The sequence below is a fragment of the Martes martes genome, assembly GCF_963455335.1.
Source record: "Martes martes genome assembly, chromosome: 11".
Lineage (NCBI taxonomy): Eukaryota > Metazoa > Chordata > Mammalia > Carnivora > Mustelidae > Martes > Martes martes.
Genome location: NC_137899.1, coordinates 34016394 through 34044275, shown reverse-complemented (window position 1 = coordinate 34044275; position 27882 = coordinate 34016394). Strand labels below are relative to the sequence as shown.

The 27882-nt window shown below is 38.4% G+C and overlaps 2 protein-coding genes across 3 annotated transcripts in view; one reads left to right on the top strand and one right to left on the bottom strand.

Annotated features, from left to right (window-relative positions):
• Positions 1–6460, bottom strand: part of DBF4 (DBF4-CDC7 kinase regulatory subunit) — a 29881-nt gene extending 23421 nt beyond the window's left edge. Inside the window, exons 1-2 of the mRNA XM_080818261.1 lie at positions 6100–6460; positions 4667–4836 (exon numbers count right to left, since the gene is read on the bottom strand). Of these exons, the coding sequence (XP_080674387.1) occupies positions 4667–4836; positions 6100–6145 (216 nt within the window). The 5' untranslated portion in view covers positions 6146–6460. The remainder of the gene's footprint in view (positions 1–4666; positions 4837–6099) is intronic.
• A 233-nt stretch (positions 6461–6693) lies between these two features.
• SLC25A40 (solute carrier family 25 member 40) overlaps positions 6694–27882 on the top strand; it is a 62078-nt gene continuing 40889 nt past the window's right edge. The window contains exon 1 of one of the 2 annotated variants that reach the window (XM_080818594.1): positions 6694–6747. The gene's annotated coding sequence lies outside the window, so the exon portion shown is untranslated. The remainder of the gene's footprint in view (positions 6748–27882) is intronic. The other variant, XM_080818596.1, reaches the window with a different exon arrangement.

The following is a 27882-nucleotide window of genomic DNA, read 5'->3' as shown; positions in this document are numbered from 1 at the left end:
TTTAACCATTATTAAGATGCAATTCAATGGCAGTTAAGTACAAATTATAATGTTGTGCAACCATCACCACTATACATTTCTAGAACTTATTCACCATCCTAAGCTGAAACTATCCATTAAACAGTAACTCCCCATCTTCTCCTCTTCCCAGCCCCCTTTTAATCCGTGTTCTACTTTGTTTCTATGAATTTAACTATTCTAGGTAATTCATATAGTTGAAATCCTATAAATTGTCCTTTTGTGTCTGAGTTATTTTGCTTAGTACAGTGTTTTCAAAGTTCGTCCATGTTTTAGCAGGGGTAAGAATTTCATTCAACCTTGAAAAGGAATGAAATTCCATTGTATGTACACACATTTTGTTCATCCATTGATGTGCTGATGAAAACTTGGGTTGTTTCCACATTTTGTCTATTGTGAATAATGCTTGTTATGCACATAAGTATACAAATTATCTCTTCAAGGTCCTGCTCTCAATTCTTTTGGGTCTAACTTCTGTTTTCCACAGCAGTTATACGATTTTACAGTTCCACCAACCCAAAACAGTTTCAAACTCCAAACATTCTTGCCAACATGTATTTTTTTGATACTGACCATCCTAACAGATGTGACATGGTATCTTCTTCTGGATATTAATCACCTAATCAGATACATGACCTGCAAATATTTTTTCTTCCCATTTTGTGGACTGTCCTTTTTACCCTCTTGATGGTAACCTTGAAGCACAAAACCTTTTCCTTTTTATGAAGTCCAATTTATCTATTTTTTCATCTGTTCGCTATACCTTTGGTTTTATATCCAAGGAATCAACACCAAATCCAGTGTCATAAAGCTCTTCCCCATATTTTCCTCTAAGAGTTTTAGCTTACGTTTAGAACTTTACCCATTTTAAACTAATTTTAGCATACGATGTATGATAAGAGTCTAACTTCATTCTTTGCAGTTTTCCTAGCATCAGCTATTGAAAAGATTGTCCTTTCTCCACTGAATGGTCTTGGCACCCTTACTGAAAATCAACCATATATACGATGGTTATTTCTAGGGTCTCTATTTTGTCTCTATGTCCTTATGCTTGTACCACACATTTCCTTTGGTTTTCCGGTTCCTATAGTAGTAAACAAAACGTCTTTCACAGTTTAGCCCCGATATAACATCGTTTCTTGCTATTTCCCCCCCATCTAAATCCCAAGCTCAAGTCACACTGTAATATCATTAGTTGCTCAAATTATACATAAACTATATTCTTCCCTCTATTAGTTTGCCCATCCTACCTGGTATATTTCTACTAGACTTTCAAGAGTTAGACTTAGGTTAAATTCTATCTCTGCTATGATTCCTAAAGGCAAAGTTAATCATTTTCATCTCTATACTTTTTTTCTAAGTAGGCTCCATGCCCAGGGTGGAGCCCAATGTGAGACTTGAAGTCACAACCACGAGATCAAAACCTGAGCTGGGATCAAGAGTTGGACGCTTCACCGACCGAGTCACCCAGATGTCCCTCTTCAATTTATCCTAATGATAATCTCTACATAACTTCTGTTAAAGCACTGACAATGCTATACTGTAAATGATTTACGTGTCTGATGTACCCCTAGACTGAGAGCAGTAGACTACATCTTAAGTATTTTTGCATCCCCGGCAGCTAAAATAGTGCTAGCATACTAAAGATGCCAATGGAATAATTTTGGAATGAATTTCTACATGCTCAAATCATAACCATCCTTCAAAGCTGACTTCAAACTGTGTCTGTACAACAGCTTCCAAGATTTTTTAATTTGAAGTAATTTCTCCCTCTTGTTGCTATTACATGGTGTGTTACAATTAATTGTACCCAAGTAATCTCAACCTAAATCAGGGGCAGGATGGACATTAAGATTCATTCTTGAAATTTACCAAAATACCATACCCCTGCAGTGCTAAGTTTCATCATGGTCTTCAATTTATTAGCTATTGTTGAATTTAGGTCTTTTAAAGAGTAAATGTGCAACATTTTTGAGTCACTCAATGTTACAATGAACAAGTAACTGTCTTCAAGTTCATGATATGGCAAGGCATCTCTGTTCTTCAACTGCCTTATTTTAGCCCAGAATGTCTACATATGGACCTAAATATGGTTGGTTCCATATCCTTTTTAGATGGTTTTGAAACAGCTACATTCCTTGCCACTGTTAAAAGATATTTCCCCAGTACGTCACACTTCACTGCTATGCTTGCAGAGAAAACAAATGCACAAAGTGGACAATTACAGAAAAAGACAACATTGGTTATAATCTGAAGATAAGTTACAAAATGATAAAGGGCCTAAGTAATTAAGGAACAAGAATCATCCTTTTAAGGAATGTCTATTCAACTAAGTTTTGTTTTTTTTTTAAGATTTTACTTATTTATTTGACAGACAGAGATTACAGGCAGGCAGAGAGGCAGGCAGAGAGAGAGCAGAACTCACTGAGCCACCCGGGCATCCCTCAACTATTTCTTAAAGTTGAACCCTAAAACTCTTAGTGTCTAGAGATCAAAATTCCTTTATAATTCATGTAACAGATCATCTGAAAGAAGTCTTTTTTTTTCTTATTTTTTTAAGGGATAGAGATAATAATGCCATAAGAACAGAAACAGAACATCACTGAATTATTGGAAAGATAAGTGTGCGGAGGGATCATAAGTTGATAAAAATTTTCTTAAGAAGAGAAATTAAGTACAGTTAAGAAGTCAAATTCAGTTGAAAATTCACAGTTCGAAGAAAAAATGTAAAAACTCATGCTCTTAATATGCTCTTTTTTTCCTTTTTTAAAGATTTTATTTATTTATTTGACAGACAGAGATCAAAAGTAGTCAGATAGGCAGGCAGAGAAAGAGAGAGGGTAGCAGGCTCCCCACTGAGCAGAGAGCCCGATGCGGGGCTTGATCCCAGGACTCTGGGATCATGACCTGAGCCGAAGGCAGAGGCTTTAACCCACTGAGCCACCCAGGTGCCCCCTTAATATGCTCTTTACTTCACTGGTCTACTTCAAACCATTTTAGGATAAAAATTTGAAATGTATAACCAAAAGGTCTCCCAACTATTACCAAATGCTTAATTTAGTTCAAAACTTGTTTCTTGCAAGTACCTCAGGAACCGCTGTGGGAATGAGGGAAAAAGGGGGAACGTAAGCATCCCTGTACTAACCAGAACTGGTGTTCTAGGTTTAACAGTTTCCTTTTTACTGGCTTTATAAATTTGACTTCTGAATGACTTTGTTTGAAGGGCTCTACTGCTAAAAATACAAATCTAAAATGACTGATTTACTTTTTTTGAAGATTTTATTTATTTGTTTGACAGAGAGGAGCGCACTAGCAGGGGGCGCAGCAAGCTCCCAGCTGAGCAGGGAGCCCAGTTAAATTCGGGACTTGATCCCAGGACCCTGGGATCATGACCTGAGCTGAAGGCAGATCCTTAACCGACTAGGCCAACCAGGCACCCCTGAAATCACTGATTTAGATCTGGGTTATTCATCATATTTGAGAAAGCTGTGAAACTGTATCAGATAGCTACTTTGTAGCCATTAATTGCTAGAGGAATTAGGAGGCTAATCCTACACTGGGCCAGTTATTTTACTTCTCTTGACCCTTAAGCACTTACTTTCTAAAATGAATAAAAGAAAGCAGTCTTTATTCAAAGGTGGCTGGCCTATAAAACATGATTTTTAGGAATGCAGTCATATGGTCATTATGATACATATTACTGCTATGACAAATGTGACAATGTTCTAAGAAAATGAGTTAACAACAAGGGGTACCTGGCTGCTCAGTTGGTTAAGTGTCTGCCTTTGGCTCAGGTCATGACCCCAGGGTCTTGGGATAGAGCCCTGCATTCTCCCTTCCCTCTGCCCCCAGCCATGCTGTCTTACACTCTTTCAAATAAATAAATGAGGACCACACCAATAAACAATTCTAAGAAACTTATTACATGTTGCTCTGCAAATTTCTATTCTAGGAATGGCAGATTATTCAAAGATTATTCAACAAATTCAAAGCAGCACAAACCCTTTTAAATAGGAAGAATTAGGAAAGAAATTAATAAATTCTTAACCTCACTTGCTAAACTTACCCCATATTAATCTTACAAGAAAATCTTAAAAATTTGCCCAGATTTTCTAATTTCTTAATCATTTACTCAATGTATAAGTTATGAAAGAGAGTTCTTAATATTAACACAAATTCTGTCCCCCTAATGACATTCATTCTATTGAGTTGGTTACCACTCAGAGTAATTTAACTCTTTGAGGTTCAATGTGGTTCTCCTTATTCTGCAATTCTTACTATTATGCTAGTCCAGACAAATTTATGTAGTTCCCCAATAACTATAATCAAGGAGTTCCTGCTATCTGGTGGACAAACAAACATTACAATGAGAAGGCAATCAAAGGTTCCACCAGGACAAAGGAGGGAGTCACATTTCTCACACTTGGCGAACTTTACACTAGACTAAAAATCATGGAAACCTGAAAGTCCTATTAGGCTAAAAAAGTTAAAACAAATAGTTTCTTGTTAATGTTAAATAGCTGATAAAAGTTTTAAGCTTGGTGCTTATATGGTTATGTTTCCCAATATGATAATCTATAGTGTTTACATACTAGAAAGTACTAGCTAAAATTTTTTTCTTTTTGTTAAAGTGTATATTTTGACTTACCCCTCCCAGATCCTGAATGTCCTTTTGCAGTTTTTCAGATATGGTGATAGAAGGTATGTCAATGTAAAATATTTTTCCCCAGAGCGGCTTATATTTGGATTTTTCTGGTTTGTTATCAGTTTTAATAGATTTTAAAGATCTGTTTTTTTCATTTTTGACTTGGATCCCACCTGTTGTTTAAAAAAATATAGAATTAGATCATGTTTTATGTAGACAGAAAATTTCTACTGTTTTAAAAATATTTTTATACAGTCATCATATCACAGAAGGGGAAAAATCTTTATAATCCCATCAGTTAAAAACTCAATGGCATTTTAACGTATTTCTTTGTAGTACCACTTGGGATAAAAGCAAAATACCATACTTGTTTTAACAGATACTATATCATAAAATAACTATTGTTCTAAGCCAATAATTCAACTTGCAGTAAGTATTTATGTATTTGTTTATGTTTTTACATATTATGGTGGAAACTATCTAAAACCTTTTTGAAAGATTTTCCTCCTTACTACGTAAATTCCAGAGGTATTTAGTCAGAAATATTTATGAAGGATCTATATTCTGTTGAACACTGAAAACAGGCTTGAAATGTTAAAAAAACTTGTCAACAGAAGAAACCTGTTACACATGATGCCCTTGTCCTCAAAACGTTACAAGGTTTAGTTTCCTATAGTTTGTCTATATATTAGAACTAAATGGTCCATTTTAAGATCCAAATCACCATTCACTTCATTATTTCCTTTGAAAACAGACCTGAGATGGAAACAACTGCTTTAAAAATTAACTTTCATAACACAATCTGTTCATACGTTGGAAATTCCTATATATATACGACATATATATCCTAGACATATTAAAAAGAAAAAAAACTTGGAAGCTGTTATGTTTTACCATACAAAGTAGTCGAAAATGGAAATATGCTTTCATTTCTGTCTATAATGTTGAAAACAGCAATGCCGTGTTTGAAATACAAATAGTATCTCTTAACTTTACAAGTGAAGAAAAATAAATTTAAGTATAAGGCCAAAAACCCACCCACAATCACCCAATTTCATCATAAACCTAAAAGCCACGAGCACCTCTGCTTTCAAACCGAGAATGCAGCCTCAAAGAGCCTGAGCTGAGTCTCAACATCTGTCCGAGGCCCGGGCAGGTCTCAGGTCCGCACACTGTTTTCTAGTTTTACAACCAACTGCACCCCGGGGAATTTGGGGCCGCGACTGGAGTGTGAAAGCGCGAGGGGCCCGGTTGGGATCCTTTCCTTTTCTGAGGCAAAGCCCTGGACGGAGCCCTCCTTCAGGCCACAGAGAAGGACGCACAAGCCAGAAAAAAAAAGGAGCAGGGACCTGGGGGAAGAACTCTAAAGAATCAATGGTGGAACCACGAGGGGAGAAAAGGATTAAAGGGACTGCAGTGGAGGAGGGGCTTCATACCCTGGAAATGTCCTTTGCTGTGGATCCTCATGGCTCTGGAGTTCATGGCAGCCGCCCGGCACCTACATGCTGGGTTTGGGAGAGGGTCGCGCCGGGCGGCCAAGGAAACACAGCTCCTCGAGGCCGATTTATCAGCCGGTCGCCTCTTCCCCTTCCGTAGACTACCACACCCACGCAATAGAGATGCCGCCTCTACCGCCCGGGTTTCCGGGGCCGGATCCCACTCCGAGGCGCGGAGGAGGAAGAGGTAAAGCACAAACGAGTGGGCTGCGGCGGTTGAAGATTTGAAAACGCGTCACGCGGCCGCGGCGCCCAGACGCGCGCCCCGCCCCCTCTCACGCCGCGCGCCGCGCCCCGCCTCGCGCTCACCCCCCACGTGCCCGCCTCCTCGCGCCGTGCGCCCCGCCCCTACGGGCCGCGTCTCCGCCCCCCGCCCCTCCCCCATGGCGATGCCTTTCAGGCTTCAGGTCCCTGCTTTTCACCCGTGACTTCGCGTCCCACCGCTCTCCCGAAGAGCCCTTGTGACTCCTGTTGGCCTAACATAGTGAATGCAGTTAGCCCCGGAGGCTAGTCCAGCCCGCCAACAGGGTCATTCCCGCCGCCCAGGGTCGCCGGGACCGCGTGCCCACCAGCTGCCTCCTTCACCAGGTACGCTTCTTGCCCGCGGGTCGACTGCCCGGGAGGCTGAAGGCGTGGCGGCTGCGGCCCAACTAGGACTCAGCCTCGGGCCGGGCCGGGCTGGTTGGCAGCGAGAGCCTCTGCCCAGCACGCCCCGAGGCATGGAGCGAGGTTTTCCTGCGGTCACCGCCGACCTTGCCTGCCTGAGACAGGCCTCAGAGGGACTTCCAGGCCGGGAGCGGCCTGGGCGGGGGGCGTCGGAGCGGGGGTCCGAGTAGGACCCAGCCTAGAGCGAGGTCAGGTCGCCTTGAGCCGTTTGGTACTTATTTGACTGTGTGCTGCTCCTTTGACCTCTGTTGTGCACAGACCTGATCTCGTTTTATTGTGAAGTTTGTTTCAACAATAATAAAAAGTGGAATTTGAAATCTCAAGTCCTAGGGTTTGGGGTCTGGACCTGCCACGTAGCAGCACGTAACTTTGTGGTTAAATTACCTAATCCCTTTGAGTCCCAGTTTTTTTCACTTGTGAAAGGAGGTAATAATGGGATTATAGTAAGGATTACGTTAAAATATTTTGTAAAGTAAGTCAATTTTGTTTTGTAAGTGGGGAAAAACCGCTTCACAGAATTGTTTTGGGTTTGTTTCTGCTTATAGACTTGTGAAAGAAGAAGAGCATTAACCCTTCTGCGATTTTGCATTCATCAGCTTTTGGCCATAATAGCCATTCGTTGTTTAATGGTTGATCTATTTATTTCATTTTTTAAGAGAGGGAGCGAGAGGAGGGACAGAGAAAGAGAATGTAAAGCAGGCTCCAGGCCCAGCGTGAATTCCAAACCCTGGCTGAGCTCATGACCTAAGCCTAATAAATCAAGAGTAAGAAGCTTTAGGGGCTGAACCACCCAAGTGCTGGTAATGGTTGATTTTTGAACTAATAGAGATAAGAGAAGTTAGTGCCAATATCACTGTTTCACAAATAAGTACTTTAAAGCATAGACAAGGATGGATTGTAATAACCCTTAGCCAAAATGGAGACTCCAAAGAGGTAGGAGGTTCTGGTTTGCTAAGGGAAGTGAGAGTTTAGTTGTAGATGGCTTTTAGTTGAAGGACCTAGGGAGAGAAGGATGGAACTCTCATTAGTAGGCAGTTGGTAATATTTGTCTGTAACTCAGAAGAGACATGGGGGTGGGATGAAAAGAGAAAAAAGATTGATTTGAGAGACATACAGACATTTAGCTCCGAAATGATGCATCAGGGAATCAGATCTTGAGAGGCAGGAGGAGGTGTAGTTTGAACAAAACATATTCAACATTAGATGTTCTATCTGGGGAAGACAACTTATTTGTAAAATGTAAGACTTATGAATCACAGACCCCTGAAAGAAAAAATACATCGTATATTCATTAAAAAGTAAAAATTTAAAAAATGTGAACTACAGAAAGAGCACAAGATTTTTTGTTTATAAAAAGCTTTAAGATTGAGAAACATGGATGTAGAATGTAGTTAAAGTCATGGAAGGAAATGAAATTGCCTGGGAGAGCATATGAAATAAGAGAAGCAGTGATGAGTGGACGATGATGAAATAGTGAGAAAGATGGAGAAAAGGCCAGAGAGTTAGGAAGAGAACTGGGAACAAAACTTATCATCCAAAGTAACAGAATTAGAAACATTGGGATCATGCAGGCTTCACTATCTGGCTTTGGGTAGTTTTGAGTCTCAATTTTAATCTAAGAAAAGGGGGTAATTAATACTTCCGATGTAAGGATGAAATGAAACATTTTTGAAAGATTAATTAGTATACACAGTGAGAGCTCAGTGAGTACTATCCTTCTGGTGACCTCTGCACCAGCTCCTCCATCTTCAAGAATTTTCAAAAAGGCCAAGACTTGAAAAATGGGCCTTTGATTCCAGTGTTTAAGATGTCATTGTTTTCCCGGGCACCTGGATGGCTCGGTGGGTTAAACATCTGCCTTTGGCTGGGTCATGATCTCAGGGCCCTGGTATCAAGCCTCTTACATTGGGCTCCCTGCTCAGCAGAGGCTCTGCTATGCTACCCTCACCCTCTGCCCACACCCCTTCATGCGTGCTCTCTCTCTTTTTCCCTCTCCCTTTCTTTCTCAAATAAATAAATAAAATCTTTAAAAAAAAAAAGATGTCATTTGTTTCTTTAGGAGAATTTACATATATGACTAAGATATAAGTACTAGTTAAGAACAAGAGACTTGGGGCGCCTGGGTGGCTCAGTGGGTTAAAGCCTCTGCCTTCGGCTCAGGTCATGATCCTGGGGTCCTGGGATCGAGCCCCGCATCGGGCTCTCTGCTCCGAGGGGAGCCTGCTTTCTCCTCTCTCTGCCTGCCTCTCTGCCTACTTGTGATCTCTCTCTGTCAAATAAATAAATAAAAATAAAAAAATAAAAATAAAATTTTAAAAAGAACAAGAGACTTGAAGTGTAGACAGTGTACTTTTGAGAAAATTTGTCAGTGTAGGGAATTATAGTGATAGGAAGGGAAGATAGGGTCTTTGGAAGGTTTAGCCGATAATAGGAAAGATTTAAACATATTTCTGTTGAACGTTAAAAATGAAAACTCAGGGCACCTGGGTGGTTCAGTTGTTAAGCATCTGCCTTTGGCTCAGGTCATGATCCCAGGGTCCTGGGATCGAGCTCACATTCCATCGCATTGGGCTCCCCGCTTAGCGGGAAGCCTGCTTCTTCCTCTTCCACTACCCCTGCTTCTGTTCTCTCTCTCGCTGTGTTTCTCTCTGTCAAAAAAAAAAAAAAAAAAAAAAATCTTAAAAGAAAACTCACTTTATGTTCCAGTGAAAGCTGAGTTACCTTTCACATTTATTATAATGAGGAAACAGTAACATAGTTGTATCCTAGCTTTTAGACACACCCTTGACTACACTGTAAGTGATAATGCCAAGCTCTGAATAAGCAGAAAGTCTGTTTTAGTAATTTAGTAAGTAATTTAGTAAGTCAGTAATTCAAGGTTAATTTTTAAAAATATTATTGGAATTCAGATCTTTCAGTAGGTACAGGAAAGACTTGGTCATGTATCTATGGCCTGGATGCATAGAAACCCCTTTACTTATCATGTCAATAATCAGGACTGTTGGTAAGATAATAAAGTTTATGTTAAAGTATATCTTAAAGTATGCTTCAGGTGAAGGATATACATTCAAGAAGAACTGAATGGGGGACGGGGCAAGGTTATTTGTGGTGAGACATTTGTTTAAAGAGTTGTATTAAGCAAAGTTAGAAAACACTGGGCAGAATCATTGTCTAAGTAAATGAAAATTTGGCTGTAAATCAGGAGAAATGAATTTCATTCAGTACTGGCTCTATTCCTAAGAAGTTTTATTACCTTGGGCAATTTTACCTCTTATAGTACATCATAAATGGAGACAGTTGTCTGCTTAGTCTACCCCATATCTTTTTGTGGTTACCAAATGAGGCCTAATCTGCTTTTTCAGACTACCTCACACATACGTCCAAATTTGAGTGTTTTGTTCTGGGCACACTTTCCTATTGTCTTTCTTTTGCTTAAGTCTCTCCACCTGTTCCTCTCCCTGTTCATAGCAAGGGTAGCTTAGATTGAGCTTTATCTCCTGCTCATTTGGGGCTTTATGTAATATTCCTATTTGATTTATATGCTAACTATTGATATGTTATCTTCTGAAATATGTTCTCTTGGTGTTTTTTTTTAAGATTTTATTTATTTGACAGAGAGAGAAACAGTGAGAGAGAGGACACATGCAGGGGGAGTGGGAGAGAGAGAAGCAGCAGGGAGCATGCAGGCTTGATGCCAGGACCCTGGGATCTTGACCGCAGCCAAAGGCAGATGTTTAATAACTGAGCCACCCAGGTGCCCCTCATTTGCTATTTTTAAATTTAATTTTTACATCTTATAGTCTCAATACCCTGGTCTTGGAGGTTGGAGGACCTAACGGTTTTCAGTGGTTGTTAGTTTTGTAGGCTAAGCATAAGAAAAGATAGCTGTAGCGCTGGAGTCCCTGTCTCAGGTAATGGTGGGCTCAGAAACCAGGGAAATTCGGTGTATCACTTGAACACAACTTCAGTGAAGGGTAAAAAAAATGCAGAATAAACAAGACAGGAGGATTCAGAATTTGAAAGTGGATTCAGACTATATGATTCACGGGTCACTATGGCACCCGTAGGAACTGTTAAAGATAATGAGCTGGTTCAGATGTGGTATGTCATTCTGAACTAGAGGGTAAATACCTTAAGGGTGGTAAAGAATACATACTTTGTATCCATGACTATAAAATAATCTACCTATTAATCCCACTTCCTTCTTTCCTTCTGCATTGATTGAGTACCTGCCACGTGTTATGCTCAGTGAGATTGGTCTACATAAGACCCCATAGAAATCTCATTATGTAAATTTTAAAAGTTTCTAATAAAGTAGTCCCTTCTTATCCCAGATTTCAGTTACCCTCCATCAACCATGGCCCAGAAGCAGATGGTTTTCCTTCTGACCTATTGTCAGAAGGTCAGTAGTAGCCTAATGCTTCGTAAACCTCACTTTGATCACGCAGGCACTTTGTTATCTCACATTATCACAGGAAGGAGGGTGAGTACAGTAAGATATTTTGAGACGGCAAGAGACCACATTAACATATCTTTTATTTTAATATATTATTATAATTGTTCTGTTCTTATTTACTGTTAATTTCTTTTGCTTGTTTACTGTTAATTTGTTAATGTGATTTATTTTCTGATTTCTTAATGTGTTAATTTCTAATTTATAAATTATCCTATCGTAGGTGTGTGTATAAAGGAAAACACATACGTTGAGTTTGTTACTGCCTGGGATTTCAGGCATCCACTGGGTGTGGTGGAATGTATCCCTTGGCAGGTATAGTCCCATAAAATAGACCCATTTTAAATGTACAGATGGAGTTCTAATAAATATGTATATCCATGTAATTACTACTGCGATCAAAATACAGAACCTTTCAAATTTTTGTTAGACTGTTATGTTTTTAGTTCTCTTAGGTATATATCTAATACCGGAATTGCTGGGCCATATGAAAATTTTGTGTTTAACATTTTGAGGAACTGTCCAACTTTTCCACAGTGCTTGCCTGGTTTTACCTTCCCACAAGCATATGTAAAAGGTTTCCCGTTTCTCCACATACCTATCATTTTTTTTCTTTTTCCTTTTTAAAAATTATGACCTTTTTACCGCTGCGAAGTGGTATCTCATGGTATTTATACAATATGCTATGCTTACCACAAGTATAGCTACCAAAAGACATCATAGAACCCTATTACAATACCATTAACTATATTCCTGATTCTCAATATCTTTTATCCCAGTAACTTTTTCAATACGTAGCTGAAAGACTATCTCTCACTCCCCTTCACCCCTTTTGCCTATTCCCCCATCCCCTACCCTCTGGCAGGCATCAGTTCACTGTACTTATTCCACATATATGTGAAATCATATGGTATTTGTCTCTACAGCTGATTTATTGCACTTAGCGTAACCTCCTCCAGGTCCATCTGTGTTTTTAAGATGGCAAGATCTCATCCTTTTTTATGGTTCAGTAATACTACATTATAATATGTAAATATATATAGCATCTTATCCATTCATCTATTAATGTATACTTGGGTTGCTTCCATATCTTGGCTATTACAGGTAAGTCTGCAATAAACATAAGGGTGTATATATATTTTTGAATTAGTGTTGTTGGATTTTTGTTTGTTTGTTTGCAGTTTTTTTTGTAAATATACCACAGTAGAATTACTGGATGATATGTACTTCTGTTTAAGTTTTTGAGGAACCTCCATGCTGTTTTCCACAGTGGCTACACTACAACAGTGTTGTTGGGAAAAGGGTTCCTTTTCCTCCACATTCCCTCAGTTTTTGTTATTTCTTGTCTTTTTCATTCTAGACATTCTACCAGGTATATGGTGATATCTAACTCTGGTTTGATTTGCATTTCCCTGATGATGACTGATGTTGAGGATCTTTTTGTAAGTTTGTAGCCATCTGTTTGTCTTATTTAGAAAAATGTCTATCTGGGTCCTCTGCCCTTTTTAAAAGTCATATTGTTTGTGTTTTTGGTGTTGAATTGTGTGAGTTCTTTATATTTTTGCTTCCACTAGTATTGGATAATCATTTGCTTGTATCTTCTCCCATTCAGTACATTGCCTTTTTCTTATGTAGATATTTCCTTTGTCAGGTGAAAGCTTTTTATATCAGTGTTTATATCAGTAGTTTTATTTCAGTAGTTTATTTTTGGTTTTGTTTCCCTTTCCTGAGGAGACCTCTACAAAAATGTCGCTCTGGTCGATGTCAAGGAAATTACTGCCTATGTTTCCTTCTAGGAGTTTTATGGTTTGGGGACTCACATTTAGGTTCTTAATCTATTTTGAGTTTATTTTTGTATGGTGTGAGAAAGTGGTCCATTTCCATTCTTTAGCACGTAGCACTCCAGTTTTCTCAGCACCGTTTATTGAAGAGACTGTCTTTTCCCCATTGTTTATTCATACCACCTTTGTTGTACATTAATTGACCACGTACATCTGGGTTTATTCCTGGGTTGTCTATTCTGTTCCACTGATAAATGTGTCTGTTTTTGTGCCAGCACCATGTTTTCATTACTACAGCTTTATAGTATATCTTGAAAACTGGTACTGTGATGCCTCCAGCTTTGTTCTTCCTTCACAGGATGCTTTGCGTATTTGAGATCTTTAGTGGTTCGATAAAGATTTTGATATTACCTATCTAGTTCTGTGGAAAAAAAAAAGGGCTGTTGCCATTTTAATAGGGATTGCATTCAATCTGAAGATTGCTTTGGGTATTATGGACGTTTTAACAATCTCCTTCCAGCCCTTCAGCATGGGATATCTTTCTATTTGTGTTGCCTTCAATTTATTTCATCAGTGTTATATAGTTTTCAGAGTACAAATCGTTCATCTCCTCGGTTAAGTTTGTTCCTAGATATTTTATCCTTTCTGGAATAAATGTAAATTGAATTATTTCCTTAATTTCTATTTCTTCTACTTTGTTTTTGGTGTATAGAAATGCTACTCATTTCTGCATGTAACTTACATCCTGCGGCTTTACTGAATTCGTTTATTCTAAAAGTTTTTTGGTGGACTCTTTAGAGTTTTCTATGTATAATGTCATGACATCTGCAAATAGTGACTGTTTAACTTCTTCTTTACCAATTTGGATGCCTTGTCTTTCTTGTTTGTTTCCTGCAGCTAGGACTCCAGTGCTATATTAAATAAGAGTGGCAAGAGTGAACTTCCTTTTCTTGTTCCTAAACGTAGAGGAAAATATCTCCATTTTTCACTGTTGAGTGTAATGTTCACTGTGGGTTTTTCCAGTCTTTCTATCTGGCCTTTATTATGTTGAGGTATATTACCTATAAGCCCACATTTTTGGGGTGGCTTGGTCACTTAAGTGTCCAACTTTTGATGTCAACTCGCATTACGATCTCAGGATTATGAGGTCGATCACCGCATCAGGCTCTGTGCTGGGTATGGAGCCTCCTTAAGGTTGTCTCCCTCTCCTTTCTCCCCCCTTAAAAGAAACAAAAGTAAAAAAACTTTTTGAGAGTTTTTATTATGAATAAATGTTGAATTTTGTCAGATGCTTTTTCTGCATTTGTTGAAATGATCATGTGATTTTTGTCATTTGTTTTATTGATGTGGTGTATCACAGTGATTGATTGACTTGTGAATATTGAGCCATCCTTGCATCTCTGGAATAAATCCCACTTGATCATTGTGAATGATCTTTTTAAAGTATTATTGAGTGTGGTTTGCTGATATTATGTTGAGGATCTTTGCATCTGTGTTCTTTAGAGATATAGCCCTGTGATTTTCATTTTTTTGTAGAATATATGTTTGGTTTTGATATAGGGTAATGAAGGTCTCATAGAATGTATTTGGAAGCTTTCTTTACTCTTCTGTTTTTTGGAATAGTTTGAGGGCAATAGGTATTAACTATTCTTTAAGTGTTTGGTAAAATTCACCTGTGAATACATCTGGGTCTGGACTTTTGTTTGTTGGAAGTTGTTTGATTATGGTTTCCATTTTATTACTAGTAATTGGTCTGTTCAGATTTTCTGTATCTTCATTCAGGTTTGGAAAGTGTATATTTCTAGGAGTTTATCCATTTCTTGTCTTATATAAATTCCAAACATATAAACATATAAATTTTTCATATTATTTTTCATATTATTCTCTTAGAATTTTTTGTATTTCTGTGGTGGCAGTTGTTACTATTCTTAATTTCTCATTTTCTATCCTTTTTTAATGAGTTTGGCTAAAGGCTTATCCGTTTTGTTTATATTTTCAAAGAACCAGCTTTTGGTCTAATCAGCTTTTTTTTTTCTTTCTAGTTTGTGTTTCATTTATTTATTCTCGATCTTACATAGTTCCTTTTTTCTATTCATCATGGGCTTTGTCCTTATTCTCCTAGTTTCTTTAGGTGTAAAGTTAGATTTTTTTTTATATTTTTCTTCTTGAGGTAGACCTGTATCATTTAAATTTATTTGTTAGAACTGCCTTTCTTATGTCCCAAAGATTTTGGACCGTTATATTTTTATTTGTCTAGATGTATTTTTTTTTTAATTTCCTCTGATTTCTTGGTTCCATTGGCCGTTTAGTAGCATGTTGTGTAGCCTCGACATGTTTGTGTTTTCTTGTGATTGATTTCTAGTTTCATACTGTTGTAGTTGGAAAAGATCCATATTTCAGTCTTCCTGATTTATTAAGACTTGTTTTATAGCCTTAATATGGTCTGTCCCAGAGAATGTTCCACATGCACTTAAGAAGAATGTGTATTCCATTTTTGGATGGAATGTTCTGTATATACTTTTAGGTCCATCTGGTCTAATGTTTTCTTCAAAGACTTTGTTTCTTTGTTGATTTTCTGTCTGGATGATCTACCCATTAATGTAAGGGGTGTTAAAGTCCCCCTTAATGTTTGCTTTCTGCATGTAGATGCTCCAGTGTTAGGTTTGTGGGTATTTACGATTGTTAAACCTTCTTGTTTGAATTTGCCCCTTTATCGTCATGTAAATTCCTTATTTGTGTCTTATTACAGTCTTCATTTTCAAATTTATTTTTCTAAGTTTTTATAACCCAGCTTTTTTTTTTTTTCTTTTCTTTGTGTGGTATCTTTTTTCCATCCTTCTGCTTCATTCTTTTTCTGTCTTTAGGTATGAAATTAGTCTCCTGTAGTCAGCATATAGTTGGGTCTTGGTTTTTTATCCATTCTGCCACCCTGTGTCTTTTGATAGGAGCATTTAGACCATTTGCATTTAAAGTATTGATAGGTGTGTACTTATTGCCATTTTGTTAATTATTTTTTGGTTGTTTTTGTAATTCTGTTACTTTTTTTTCTCTCTTGCTCTCTTTCCCTGTGATTGATGACTTTCTGTGTTTTGCTTGGCTTTCTCTTTATTTTTTATGTATCTATTACAGGTTTTTGGTTTGTGGTTACCATGAGGTTCATGTATAAAATCTTAGATATATAACAATCTATATTTAATTGATGGTCTTTTAAGTCCAAACACATTCTAAAAGAACTTTTTTTGCATTCTAAAAGAACATTTTCCATCTTTTATGTATATGTTGTCATATTTTACAACTTATTATTCATAATTTTTTTGCTTTTAAGTATCGCCTTTTCCACTTAAAAGAAGTTCCTTTAACAATTCTTGTAAGGCTGGCTTAGTGGTGATGAACTCATTAACTTTCATTCATCGAGAAACTATCTCTCCCTCAATTCTGAATGATAACCTTTCTGAGTTGAATATTCTTAGTGACAAGTCTTTTCCTTTCAGCTCTGATTATATCATGCCACTCTCTTCTGGCCTGCAAAATTTCTGCTGAAAAATCAGCAGATAGCCTTACGGGGTTTCCCTTGTCTGTAACTTTTTTTGTTTCTTCCTTGCTAGTTTTAAAATTTTCTATCTTTAACATATGTCATTTTTTAAAAAGATTTTATTTATTTATTTGACAGACAGAGACCACAAGTAGGCAGAGGCAAGCAGAGAGAGAGGAGGAAGCAGGCTCCCTGCTGAGCAGAGACCCCGATGGAGGACTCGATCCCAGGACCCTGGGATCATGACCTGAGCCGAAGGCAGAGGCTTTAACCCACTGAGCCACCCAGGTGCCCCAACATATGTCATTTTAATGCTTGTCTTATTGTGGACCTCCTTGGGTTCATTTGTTTGGAACTCTCTATGCTTCCTTTCCCCAGTTAGGGAGTTTTTCAGCTATTATTTCTTCACATAAGGTTTCTGTCCTTTTATGTCTCTCTCTTCTTTTTGGAAGCCCTATAATGTGAACTTTTGTTCAGTTGATGTTGTCTAAGAGATCCCTTAACTTATTCTCATTTTTTTCTTTCTTTCTTTTTTTTTTTTTTTGTCTGATGCTGAGTTTGGGTGCTTTTAGTTACCCTGTTTGCAAGTTGCATAACTGTTCTTCTGCAGCCAAGAATCTACTATTGATTCCCTGTAATATATTTTTCATTTCAGTTACTGCATTTTTGAATTTTAATTGTTAGATTTTTTTTTTTTAAGTTTTCTGTCTCTTTGTTGAAGTTCTCACTCAGTTCTTTTCTCTTCAGTCTGGTTAGCATCTTTGTGATCATTGCTTTCCACTCTATGTGGTGTACTGCTTATTTCTATTTTTTTTTTTCTTATTCCTTCATTTGGAGCAACTTCTGTCTCCTAATTTGCTTGACTTTGCTGTGTTTGTTTCTATGAATTAGTGAATGAGTACTTTTACACTTGAGGGAATGGTCTTATTATATGATCAGACCCTGTGTCGACTATGTGTGCCTGGTGACTTTGGCTGGAATTATCTCTAGCATGTGCTGGAGTATGCCACATTGGGCTGCCCTGGTGGAATGACCAAAGCTGAAGTGGGCATGGGCCAGGGCAGTTCCAGGGCTTTCCATGAAGAAGGCCCTGACAGCATAGCTAAAGCTGAAGTGGGTTCAGGGTTGGGTATCCTGTCCCATGCAGAGGGCACACTAGTGGGATGGCTGAGGCAGGGCACAGAACAGGGGTTCCTGGCGTGTTCTCTGTAACAAATAAATTTGAGGTGGGGCATGAGCTGGGGTGTCCCTGGGTGCTCTGCATACTGAGCACTCCGGCAGTATAGCTGTAGCTAAAGTGAGCTGGAACTGGGGTGGTCCCTGAGCTTTCCACCCAGCAGGTTCCCTGAGAGGATAGCTGAAGCTGAAGTGTGTGCAAACCTGGGTGTCCAGGGGTGCTCACTGCAGAGTGTGATTGCAGGGTGATTGGAGCCAAGGCCAGCATGGGCTAGGGTGTCCTGGGGGCACTCCCTGAAGGGGCAGCTTTCCAGGGTGATTGGAGCTGAAACAGGCATGAGTCAGGAGGTCCTAGAGTACTGTGTGCTGGGATTTAAATGGTGTAGGCCTGAGGTATTTTGCGGTGCTTATGTCTGTGTCACCTTGGCATAACAGCCGAGCTGTAGTGAGCACCCACCAGGGGTCTCCTGGTGTATACGGCACTGTAGTTGCCTTAGTGGGACTGATAGGTCTGGTGTCAGCTAGATCTGGGACTCACTGAAACTATAGGCCAGCTGTGGCACCCAGACCTTGCTCCTGTGCATGCTGTCAGTGGGGAGGGGAGCATAAACCATGGTCCTCACCAGCACCACTGACCCAGAGAGAATTCCAGTAGCTCCCTCGCTGTTTGGTGGAGGTCTAGGTCTGGATCTTTTATATTTTAGTTGCTCTTTTAAACCTACGCATTTTTTTCTGTGTCCCAGAGTATGTGGAGCTATGGCAGGGCTCACTGAGGTGGTAGGCCAGCAATGGTGCCCAGAACTGTGCTCCAGTCTGCATTCTCAGGGTAGAGGGTGAACATAAACTGTGACACTCATCAGCTGTTCCAGCGTGAAGAGAGGTCCAGCAGCTCCCTGGCTGATGGAATTCTAAGACTGGATATCTTAAACGGAGACTTTTTTTTTTCCTATGCCCCAAGGCAGACATATCTGCTCTAGGTTCCTCAGTACTATCCGTTCCCTTTTAGAAAGTGCAAAGGGACAGTAAAGTCTCCCCCAAACTGAAAAGGTACTTTGAGACCGAAAAACAAAGCAGGCGGTTTTGTATAGTTTACACAGAGTTTTATTCAGGGTAACTTACTGACAAGGGAGGTTTAGCTGGAGAATGATCCACGGCAATTGCATAGCTTTTCTCTGCGAAGTCTGGACTTCAGTCCACAGATTTAATAGAATAAGTGGACATGCGAAGGGCATTATAGGGAGGTTAAAGGGTTTGCATGTACCTCAAAGGGTTCGTGAGCACCTAACTGACAGTAACCTTTAATTAGATCTTGTGGCACCTCCTGTGTGTGAGGAATGGGAAGGACTATTATCCTTAACAGATTCATGGGAGGCCAAATTAAGCCTTCCCCATCCTGAACTTGGCAAGCATTTCTAAGGTATGTAGATTGAATCTCCAAGGGGCCCGAAACGCTTAGCCCAAGAAGGACCATTAAGTGAAATGAACAAGATGGTGGTCTAAAGATGAAATCAGTATTGTCAGCACTCCTACACTTCCATTACAGTCCCCTGCATTTGGGGGTTCCCTTCATTATTTTCTGTCCACCTCTCTTGCTGTCTTCTGTGTGCTCTCTCTAGCCTTTCTTTATATGTTCTTTTTTTGTGCAGAAGCTGTTCAGTCAGCCCTCGGTTCTTTAAGAGGAACTGCTCTATAAATAGGTGTAGATTTAGTATGTCCAAAGGAGAGGTGAGTTCAGGATCTTTCTTTGTCACCATCTTGGACCAGAGCTCCACCTCTTCTAGTACATTTTGTGGATGTGTGTGGGGTTTTTCTGTTTTGAGGGGGGTGTTTGGTGGTTTCTGAGGTGATTACAATTAGTATTTTAACTTATAACCACCTGGTTCAGATTAATACCAATTTAATCTTAATATACAAAAATTTGCTTTCTTATAGCTCCATTCCTTACGTTCTTTGTGCCTTTGTAGTCATACAGATTACATCTTTATATATTGTATGCTTATAAGCAGAGATTTACTTTATTGTTTTATCCATTTTCTTTTATATTTATCCTTGTTAACTTTGCCAGTGCTCTCATTTGTTTATGAATTCCAGTTACTTCATGCTCATGAGTTGGAGGAATTAATGTTTTTATGTTAACATTTTATGTTAGTATGTTAAAACATTCGTGCTCTCCTTAGCAGTCTACAGATTCAGTGCAATCTCTACTAAAATACCAATAGCATTTTTCACAGAACTGAAACAAATAATAAAATTTTCGTGGAACCACAGAAGACCCTGAATAGCCAAAGCGATCTTGAGAAAGAACAAAGCTGAAGGTGTTATAATCCTAGATTTTAAAGTATACTGTAAATTTTGAGTAACCAAAGTAGTATGGTAATGGAAGAGTGAAACAGGATAGATCACATGGAACAGTGGAACAGCCCAGAAATAAACTCACACTTAACATGGTCATTTGATCTGTAACAAAATAGGTAAGAATAATACAATGAGGGGATGACAGTCTCTTCAAAAAATGGTGTTGGGAAAACTAGATGGGTACATGCGAAAGAACAAAGCTGGACCACTTTTTATACCATGTACAGAGATGAAATGGATTACAGACCTAAATCTAAGACCTGAAACCATAAAACTTAACAACAACACAGTAAACTTTTGGATGTCGATCTTAGCAATATTTTTTTCTGGATCATTCTTCTTTAGGGAAAAAACAAAAATAAGCAGTTAGGACTACATGACACCAAAATCCTCTTGCAGAACAAGGGAAACCATCAACAAAACAAAAAGGCAAGCTAGTGAATGGGGGAAGATATTTGCAGATGATTTTTCCAGTAAGAGGTTAATATCCAACACCAATGAAGAACTCATAAAAGTTAACATCAAGAACATAGGCAAAGAGATGGACAAAAGATCCAAAAAGACATTTTTCCAAAGGAGATTTACAGATGGCAAACAGACACAAAGATGCTTATTGTCACTAATTATCAGGGAAATGCAGTTTAAAACTATAATGACTTAACACTTTACACTTGTTAGAATGGCTAGTATCAAAAAGGCAAAAATTAAGTGTTGATGAGATTGTGGAGAAAAGGAAATCCTCATGTACCATTGGTGGGAATGTAAATTGGTGTAGCCACTACGGAAAACATGGAGGTTCTTCAAAAACTTAAAAATAGTAATCTCACAATCCAGTAATTCCACTGTGGTGTATTTACCCGAAGAAAACAAAAACACGGGCGCTTGGGTGGCTCAGTGGGTTAAAGCTTCTGCCTTCAGCTCAGGTCATGATCCCAGAGTCCTGGGATCGAACCCTGCATCAGGCTCTCTGCTCAGTGGGGAGCCTGCTTCCTTCTCTCTTTCACTCTCTCTCTCTCTCTGCCTGCCTCTCCGCCTACTTGTGATCTCTCTCTCTCTGTCAAATAAGTAAATAAAAATCTTAAAAAAAAAAAAAAAAGAGGGGCGCCTGGGTGGCTCAGTGGGTTAAAGCCACTGCCTTCGGCTCAGGTCATGATCCCGGGGTCCTGGGATCGAGCCCTGCCTCGGGTTCTCTGCTCGGAGGGGAGCCTGCTTCCTCCTCTCTCTCTGCCTGCTTCTCTGCCTACTTGTGATCTCTGTCTGTCAAATAAATAAACTCTTTTAAAAAAGAAAGAAAGAAAACAAAAACACTAATTTTTTTTTAAAGATTTTATTTATTTATTTGACAGATGGAGATCACAAGTAGGCAGAGAGGCAGGCAGAGAGAGGGGAGGAAGCAGGCTCCCCGCTGAGCAGAGAGCCCGAGGCAGGGCTCGATCCCAGGACTCCGGGATCATGACCTGAGCCGAAGGCAGAGGCTTTAACCCACTGAGCCACCCAGGCGCCCCAAAAACACTAATTTGAAAAGATATACACACCCTATGTTTATTTTGGTGGTATTTGCAATAGCCAAGATATGGAAATAACCTAAATGTCCATCAATAGATGAATATATAAGGAAGATGTGGTATATATTTACATTGGAATATTACTCAGCCATTAAAAATACTGTCATTTTTGACATGATTTAATCTATAGGGTATTGTGTTAAATGAAATCAGTCAAATAGAGTCAAATAGTATATGATTTCACATACTTGTGTGATCAAAAAAGCAAAACAAATGAAGACATTGTAAAGAAAACCCAAAAACTTATATATACAGACAACAAATTGGTGATTGCCAGACGTGAGGGCAGTGGGGAACTGGGCAAAGTAGGTGAATGGGCTAAGAGGTACAAACTTTCAGTTCTAAAATAAGGCAAGATGAAAAGTACAGCATAGAGAATATAGTGAGTAACATTTTAATAACTTCATATGGTGACAGATTATAACTATATTATGGTGGTCAACATTTTGTAGTATATATAATTGTCCAATTACTGTGTTGTACTCTTTTTTTTTAATTAATATTTTATTTATTTATTTGACAGAGAGAGAGATCACAAGTACGCAGAGAGGTGGGCAGAGGGAGAGGAGGAAGCAGGCTCTCTGCTGAGCAGAGAGCCCAATGCGGGGCTCGATCTCAGGACCCTGAGACCATTACCTGAGCCGCTTTAACCCACTGAGCCACCCAGGCGCCCCACCATGTTGTACTCTTGAAATTAATATATTCTATGTTAACTATACTTCTGTTTAAAATATTTAAAAGATAAAGTAAAATTTAAAATGTGATACATATGTATATACATTGGAGTATTATTTCAGCCATGAGAAAGAAGGAAATCCTCCCATTTGGGAAAATGTGGTTGGATCTTGTGGTTGTTATACTATGTGAGATAAGCAAGTCAAAGACAAATACTACATGGTGTCACTTAAATGGGGAATCAGGAAAAAAAAATGAAGAATCTTAAAAAAAAGAAAAAGTAAAAAGTATCAGAGCAAACATCATCCTAATGTGCAATCTTAGAATTTTTTTAAAATTCAGGAATGGAATAAGAATACTCATTTTCACCACTTTTTAATATTGTTTTGGAGATCCTAGCCTTTCAATAAGAAAACTCATTTGTAATATGATGAGTGTGAAGGGCAAAAATTAAACTTACTATTTAAAGACAGTGTAAACTTTTACAGGAAAAAACTAGAGTTTATAAATCAATTAGAATCAGTGGTTTTTCTTTAGTAAGGTGGGCTGGATATAAGGTTAATGTACAAAATTACTTCCATATCTTAACAGCAGAGAGAATATATAATTAAAAGGAAAGTGCTGTTTATATTAGTATTAGTGATTACCAGATTGCTAGAGTCAGATCTGTCACAGATATGCCACAAAGGTATGTATACCACAAATTTTAAAACTTCTCACAATGTTAAGGAAGACTCAGATAAATGAAAGAAGAGACTATATTCATAGATATTATCTCCAAGTTTATCTGTAGAGTCAATGCATTCCAATTAAAATCCTAAAGAGATTTTTCAAGGAACTTAGATGATTTTTAAACTTACACAAAGGACCTGAGGGTCAAGAGCAACCATGACACTTCGGAAGAACAGGTAGGTTGGACCTACCCTACCAAATAAATATAAGGGCTTATTATGACTCCATAATAATACAGTGTGATACAGTTTAAGGATAGACAAGTCAATCAGTAGAACAGAATAGAGAGCTTAGAAAGAATTCCACAAAGGCATAGAATTTAGGTATAACAAAGTAGTTATCAGTATAGAGGAGAAAAGAGGGATTTTTTAATAATTGGAGCTTGAGGGCACCTGAGTGGCTCAGTTGTGAAGTGTCTGCCTTTGCCTTGGGCAGAGTCCTGGGATCAAGATCCACTTTGGGCTCCCTGCTCAACAGGGGAGTCAGCTTCTCCCTCTGCCCCTCCCCCAGCACATGAGCCCCCTCTCTCTCAAATAAGTAAATAAAATATTTTTTAAAAAGTTGGAGCTTGAAAAAAGTACTTACTTATTTTCACATGGGAAAAGATGAAATTGGTTCCCTCTTTCACATGCTATTTTAAAAATTCTGCCTGAATTGAAGATTTAAAATTTGTCAGTAACATAGCTTTAAAATACATAGGGAGAAAATGTAGGCAGGTGTCTTTTGGACTCTTGGGTAAAGAAAGATTGCTTAAAGAAGAATCAAAAATGTTTTGCTTATAAAGGGAAAGATAAACTTCAGTACGTTAACAGTAAGAACTTTGACCCTTCTCTCACACCACACACAAAAATCAATTCCAAGTGGATTAATGACTTGAATGTAAGACCTGAAATTATAAAACTCCTAGATGAAAACATAAGGAAAAGCTTCATAACATTGATCTTGGCAGTGATTCCATGCATGTAACACCAAAAGCACTCACAGTAAAAGCAAAAGGCAACTTGGACTACATCAAATTAAAAAGCTTCTATACAGCTACAGACAAAATCAACAGAATGAAAAGGCAGTCTATGGAATGAGAGGAAATACTTACAAACCATACATCTGATAGGAGATTAGTATCCAAAATATATAATGAACTACAACTCAGTAAGAAATAACTAAAATAAAAAACGGGTAAAAGACGTTAATAAACATTTTCCCAAAGAAGACATACAGATGACCAACAGGAATATGAAGACACTGAGCATCACTACCAGGCAAATTAAATCAAAGTCACAGGATATCACTTCATACTTTTTATGATGGCCATTATTAAAGACAAAAGCAGAAAAATACAAGTGCTCATGGAGATGAAGAAAATGAGACCCTGTGCATTGTTTGTAAAATAGTATAGCTGCTATGGAAAATGGTATTGGTTCCTCAAAAAATTTAAAATAGAACAACCATATTATTTACCAATCCCACTTCTGGATATTTATCTAAAATTATTGAAATCGGAATCTCGAAATATTTGAACTCCCCTGTTCATTGCATTATACATAGTTCGAGAGATGGGAACAATCTTAAGTTTTTTGCCCAGCAGTAGATGAAATGATAATGAAAATTTTGTACATACATATAATAGAGTATTACTTAGCCTTTTAAAAAAAAATTTAAAGATTTTATTCATTTGAGAGAGAGAGAGTGCGCACAAGCTGAGGGGAGGAGCAAAGAGGGAGGGAGAAGTAGACACTCTGTGGAGCAGGGAGCCAGATGTGGGGCTCTATCCTAGGACCCCGAGATCATGACCTGAGCCGAAGGCAGATGCTTAAACAACTAAGCCACCTGGGCATCCCTAGCCTTTTTAGAGATTTTATTTATTTATTTTATAAAGAAAGAGAGATGCACAAGCAGGGGGAGGGCAGAGGGCAAGAGAATCTCAAGCAGACTCCACAGAGTGTAGAGCTCAATGATGGGATTGATTCTATGACCGTGGGATCATGACCTGAGCTGGAACCAAGAGTCAGACATGTAACCCACTGAGCCACCTAGCTGCCCTTATTTAGACTGTTAAAATTAGGGAAATCCTGTCATATGATATTTGCCAGAGTATTATGCTGGGTAAAGTAAGTCAGTCACAGCAGAAATATTGCACATTTCCCTTTACATGATGTATCTAAACTAGTAAAATTCTTTTTTTTTTTTTTAAGATTTTATTTATTGGACAGAGATCACAAGTAGGCAGAGAGGCAGGGAGAGAGAGGGGGAAGCAGGCTCCCTGCTGAGCAGAGAGCCTGATGTGGGGCTTGATCCCAGGATGGTGGGATCATGACCTGAGCTGAAGGCAGAGGCTTTAACCCACTGAGCCACCCAGGTGCCCCTAAACTAGTAAAATTCTTAAAGAAGGTAGAATGGTGGTTGCCAAGGAAAGAAATGTTCCTCATCATTTACTGAGCAGGGGAAGGTAAATCAAGACTGTGAGATAACATTTAACATAAATTTGAAAAAACTAAAAATTCTGATTATATGAAGTATGTATGATTTACTATCTTCTGACTTGGATATTCCCCTAATTCTTTTTTGTTTTTCAAATTTTTATTTAAATTCTAGTTAACATATAGTGTAATATAGTGTTTCAGGAGTTGAATTTAGTGATTCCTCACATATAACACCCAGTTCTCACTGTTAAGTGCCCTCCTTAATACCCATCATCCATTTGGCCCATTCCCTGCCCATTTCCCCTCCAACAACCCTTAGTGTGTTATTTGTAATTAAGAGTGTCTTATGGTTTACTTCCCTCTTTTTTCCTTATGTTCATCTGTTTTGTTTCTTAAATTCCTCATATGAGTGACATCACAGTGGTATTTGTCTTTCTCTGACTTATTTTGCTTAGCATAATGCACTCTTGCTTCATCCACATCATTGCAAATGGCAAGATTTCATTCCTTTTGATGACTAATATTCGTGTGTGTGTGTCCACACACATATCCCCCACATCTCCTTTATCTATACTTCAGTCAGTGGACATTTGGGCTCTATCCATAATTTGGCTATTGTTGATAATGCTGCTATAAATACCAGTGTGCCTGTTCCCTTTCAAATCAGTACTTTTGTATCATTTGGATAAATACCTATTATTGTAATTACTAGATAAGGGTAGTTCTATTTTTAACTTTTTTAGGAACTTCCATACTGTTTTCCAGAGTGGCTGCACGAGCTTGCATTCCCACCAACAGTGTAAGAGGGTTCCCCTTTCTCCACATCCGTGCCAACACCTGTTGTTTCCTGTGTTATTAGTTTTAGCCATTCTGACAGGTGTGAGGTGGTATCTCTTTGTGGTTTTGATTTGTATTTCCCTGATGAGGAATGATGTTGAGTATCTTTTCATGTGTCTGTTGGCCATCTGGATGTCTTCTTTGGAAAAGTATCTATTCATGTCTTCTGCCCATATCTTAACTGGATTATTTGGTTCTTTTGGGTGTTGAGTTTGATAAGTTCCTTATAGATTTTGGATACTAACCTGTTATCACATAGGCCATTTGCAAATATCTTCTCCCATTCCACAGGCTGCCTTTTAGTTTTGTTTACCGTTTCCTTCACCGTGCAGAAGCTTTTTATCTTAAAGTCCCAATAGTTCATTTTTGCTTTTGTTTCCCTTGCCTTTGGAGATGTGTCTAGTTAAGAAGTTGCTATTCCCGAGATCAAAGAGTTGCTGTCTGTGTCCTCCTCTAGGATTTTGATGAATTTTTTTTTTTTGTAAATTTAGATCTTCCCTCCACTTTGAATTTATGTTATGTGCAGTGTAAGAAAGTGGCCCAGTTTCATTCTTCTGCATGTGGCTGCTCAGTTTTCCCAACACTGTTTGTTGAAGAGACCTTTTTTTTTCCCATTTGATATTCTTTCCTGCTCTGTTGAAGACTACTTGACCATATAGTTATAGATCTTTTTCTGGATTTTCTTTTCTTTTCCATTGATCTATATGTCTTGTTTTTGTGCCAGTACCATACTGTTTTGATGACTACAGCTTTGTAATATAGACTAAAGTCCAAAATTGTGATGCCTCCCACTTTGCTTTTCTTTTTCAACGTTGCTTTGGCTATTCAGGGTCTTTCGTGGTTCTATGCAAATATTTTAGGATTGTTTGTTCTAGTTCTGTGAAAAATGCTAGTGGTATTTTGATAGGGACTGCATTAAATGTGTAGATTGCTTTGGGTAGTGTAGACATTTAAACAGTATTTGTTCTTCCAATTCATGAGTATGGAATGTTTTTCCATTTCTTTGTGTTATCTTCAGTTTGATAAGTGTTCTGTAGTTTTCATAATACAGGTGTTCTACCTCTTCAGTTAGGTTTATTCTTAGGCTTATTCTTATGGTTGTTGGTGCAGTTGTAAATAGGATCAATTCCTTGATTTCTCTTTCTGCTTCTTCATTATCGATGGATAGAAATGCAACAGATTTCTCTACATTGATTTTGTATACTGCCACTTTGCTGAATTCGTGTATCAGTTCTAGTAACTTGCGGGGGCGGGTAGTCTTTGGGCTTTCTACATAAAGTATCATGTCATAGTGAAAGTTTGACATCTTCATGGCCAATTTGAATGCTTTTTATTTCTTTATGTTGTCTGATTGCTGAGGCCTGGACTTCCAGTACTATGTGAAATAGCAATGGTGTGAGTGGACATCCCTGTCTTGTATCTGATCATAGAGAAAAGTCTCTCAGTTTTTCCCCATTGAGGATGATAATGAGGGAAGTACGTTGATAGGACTGTAAAGAATTTAAAGCCCTGGAGAATACGTCATAAGTTC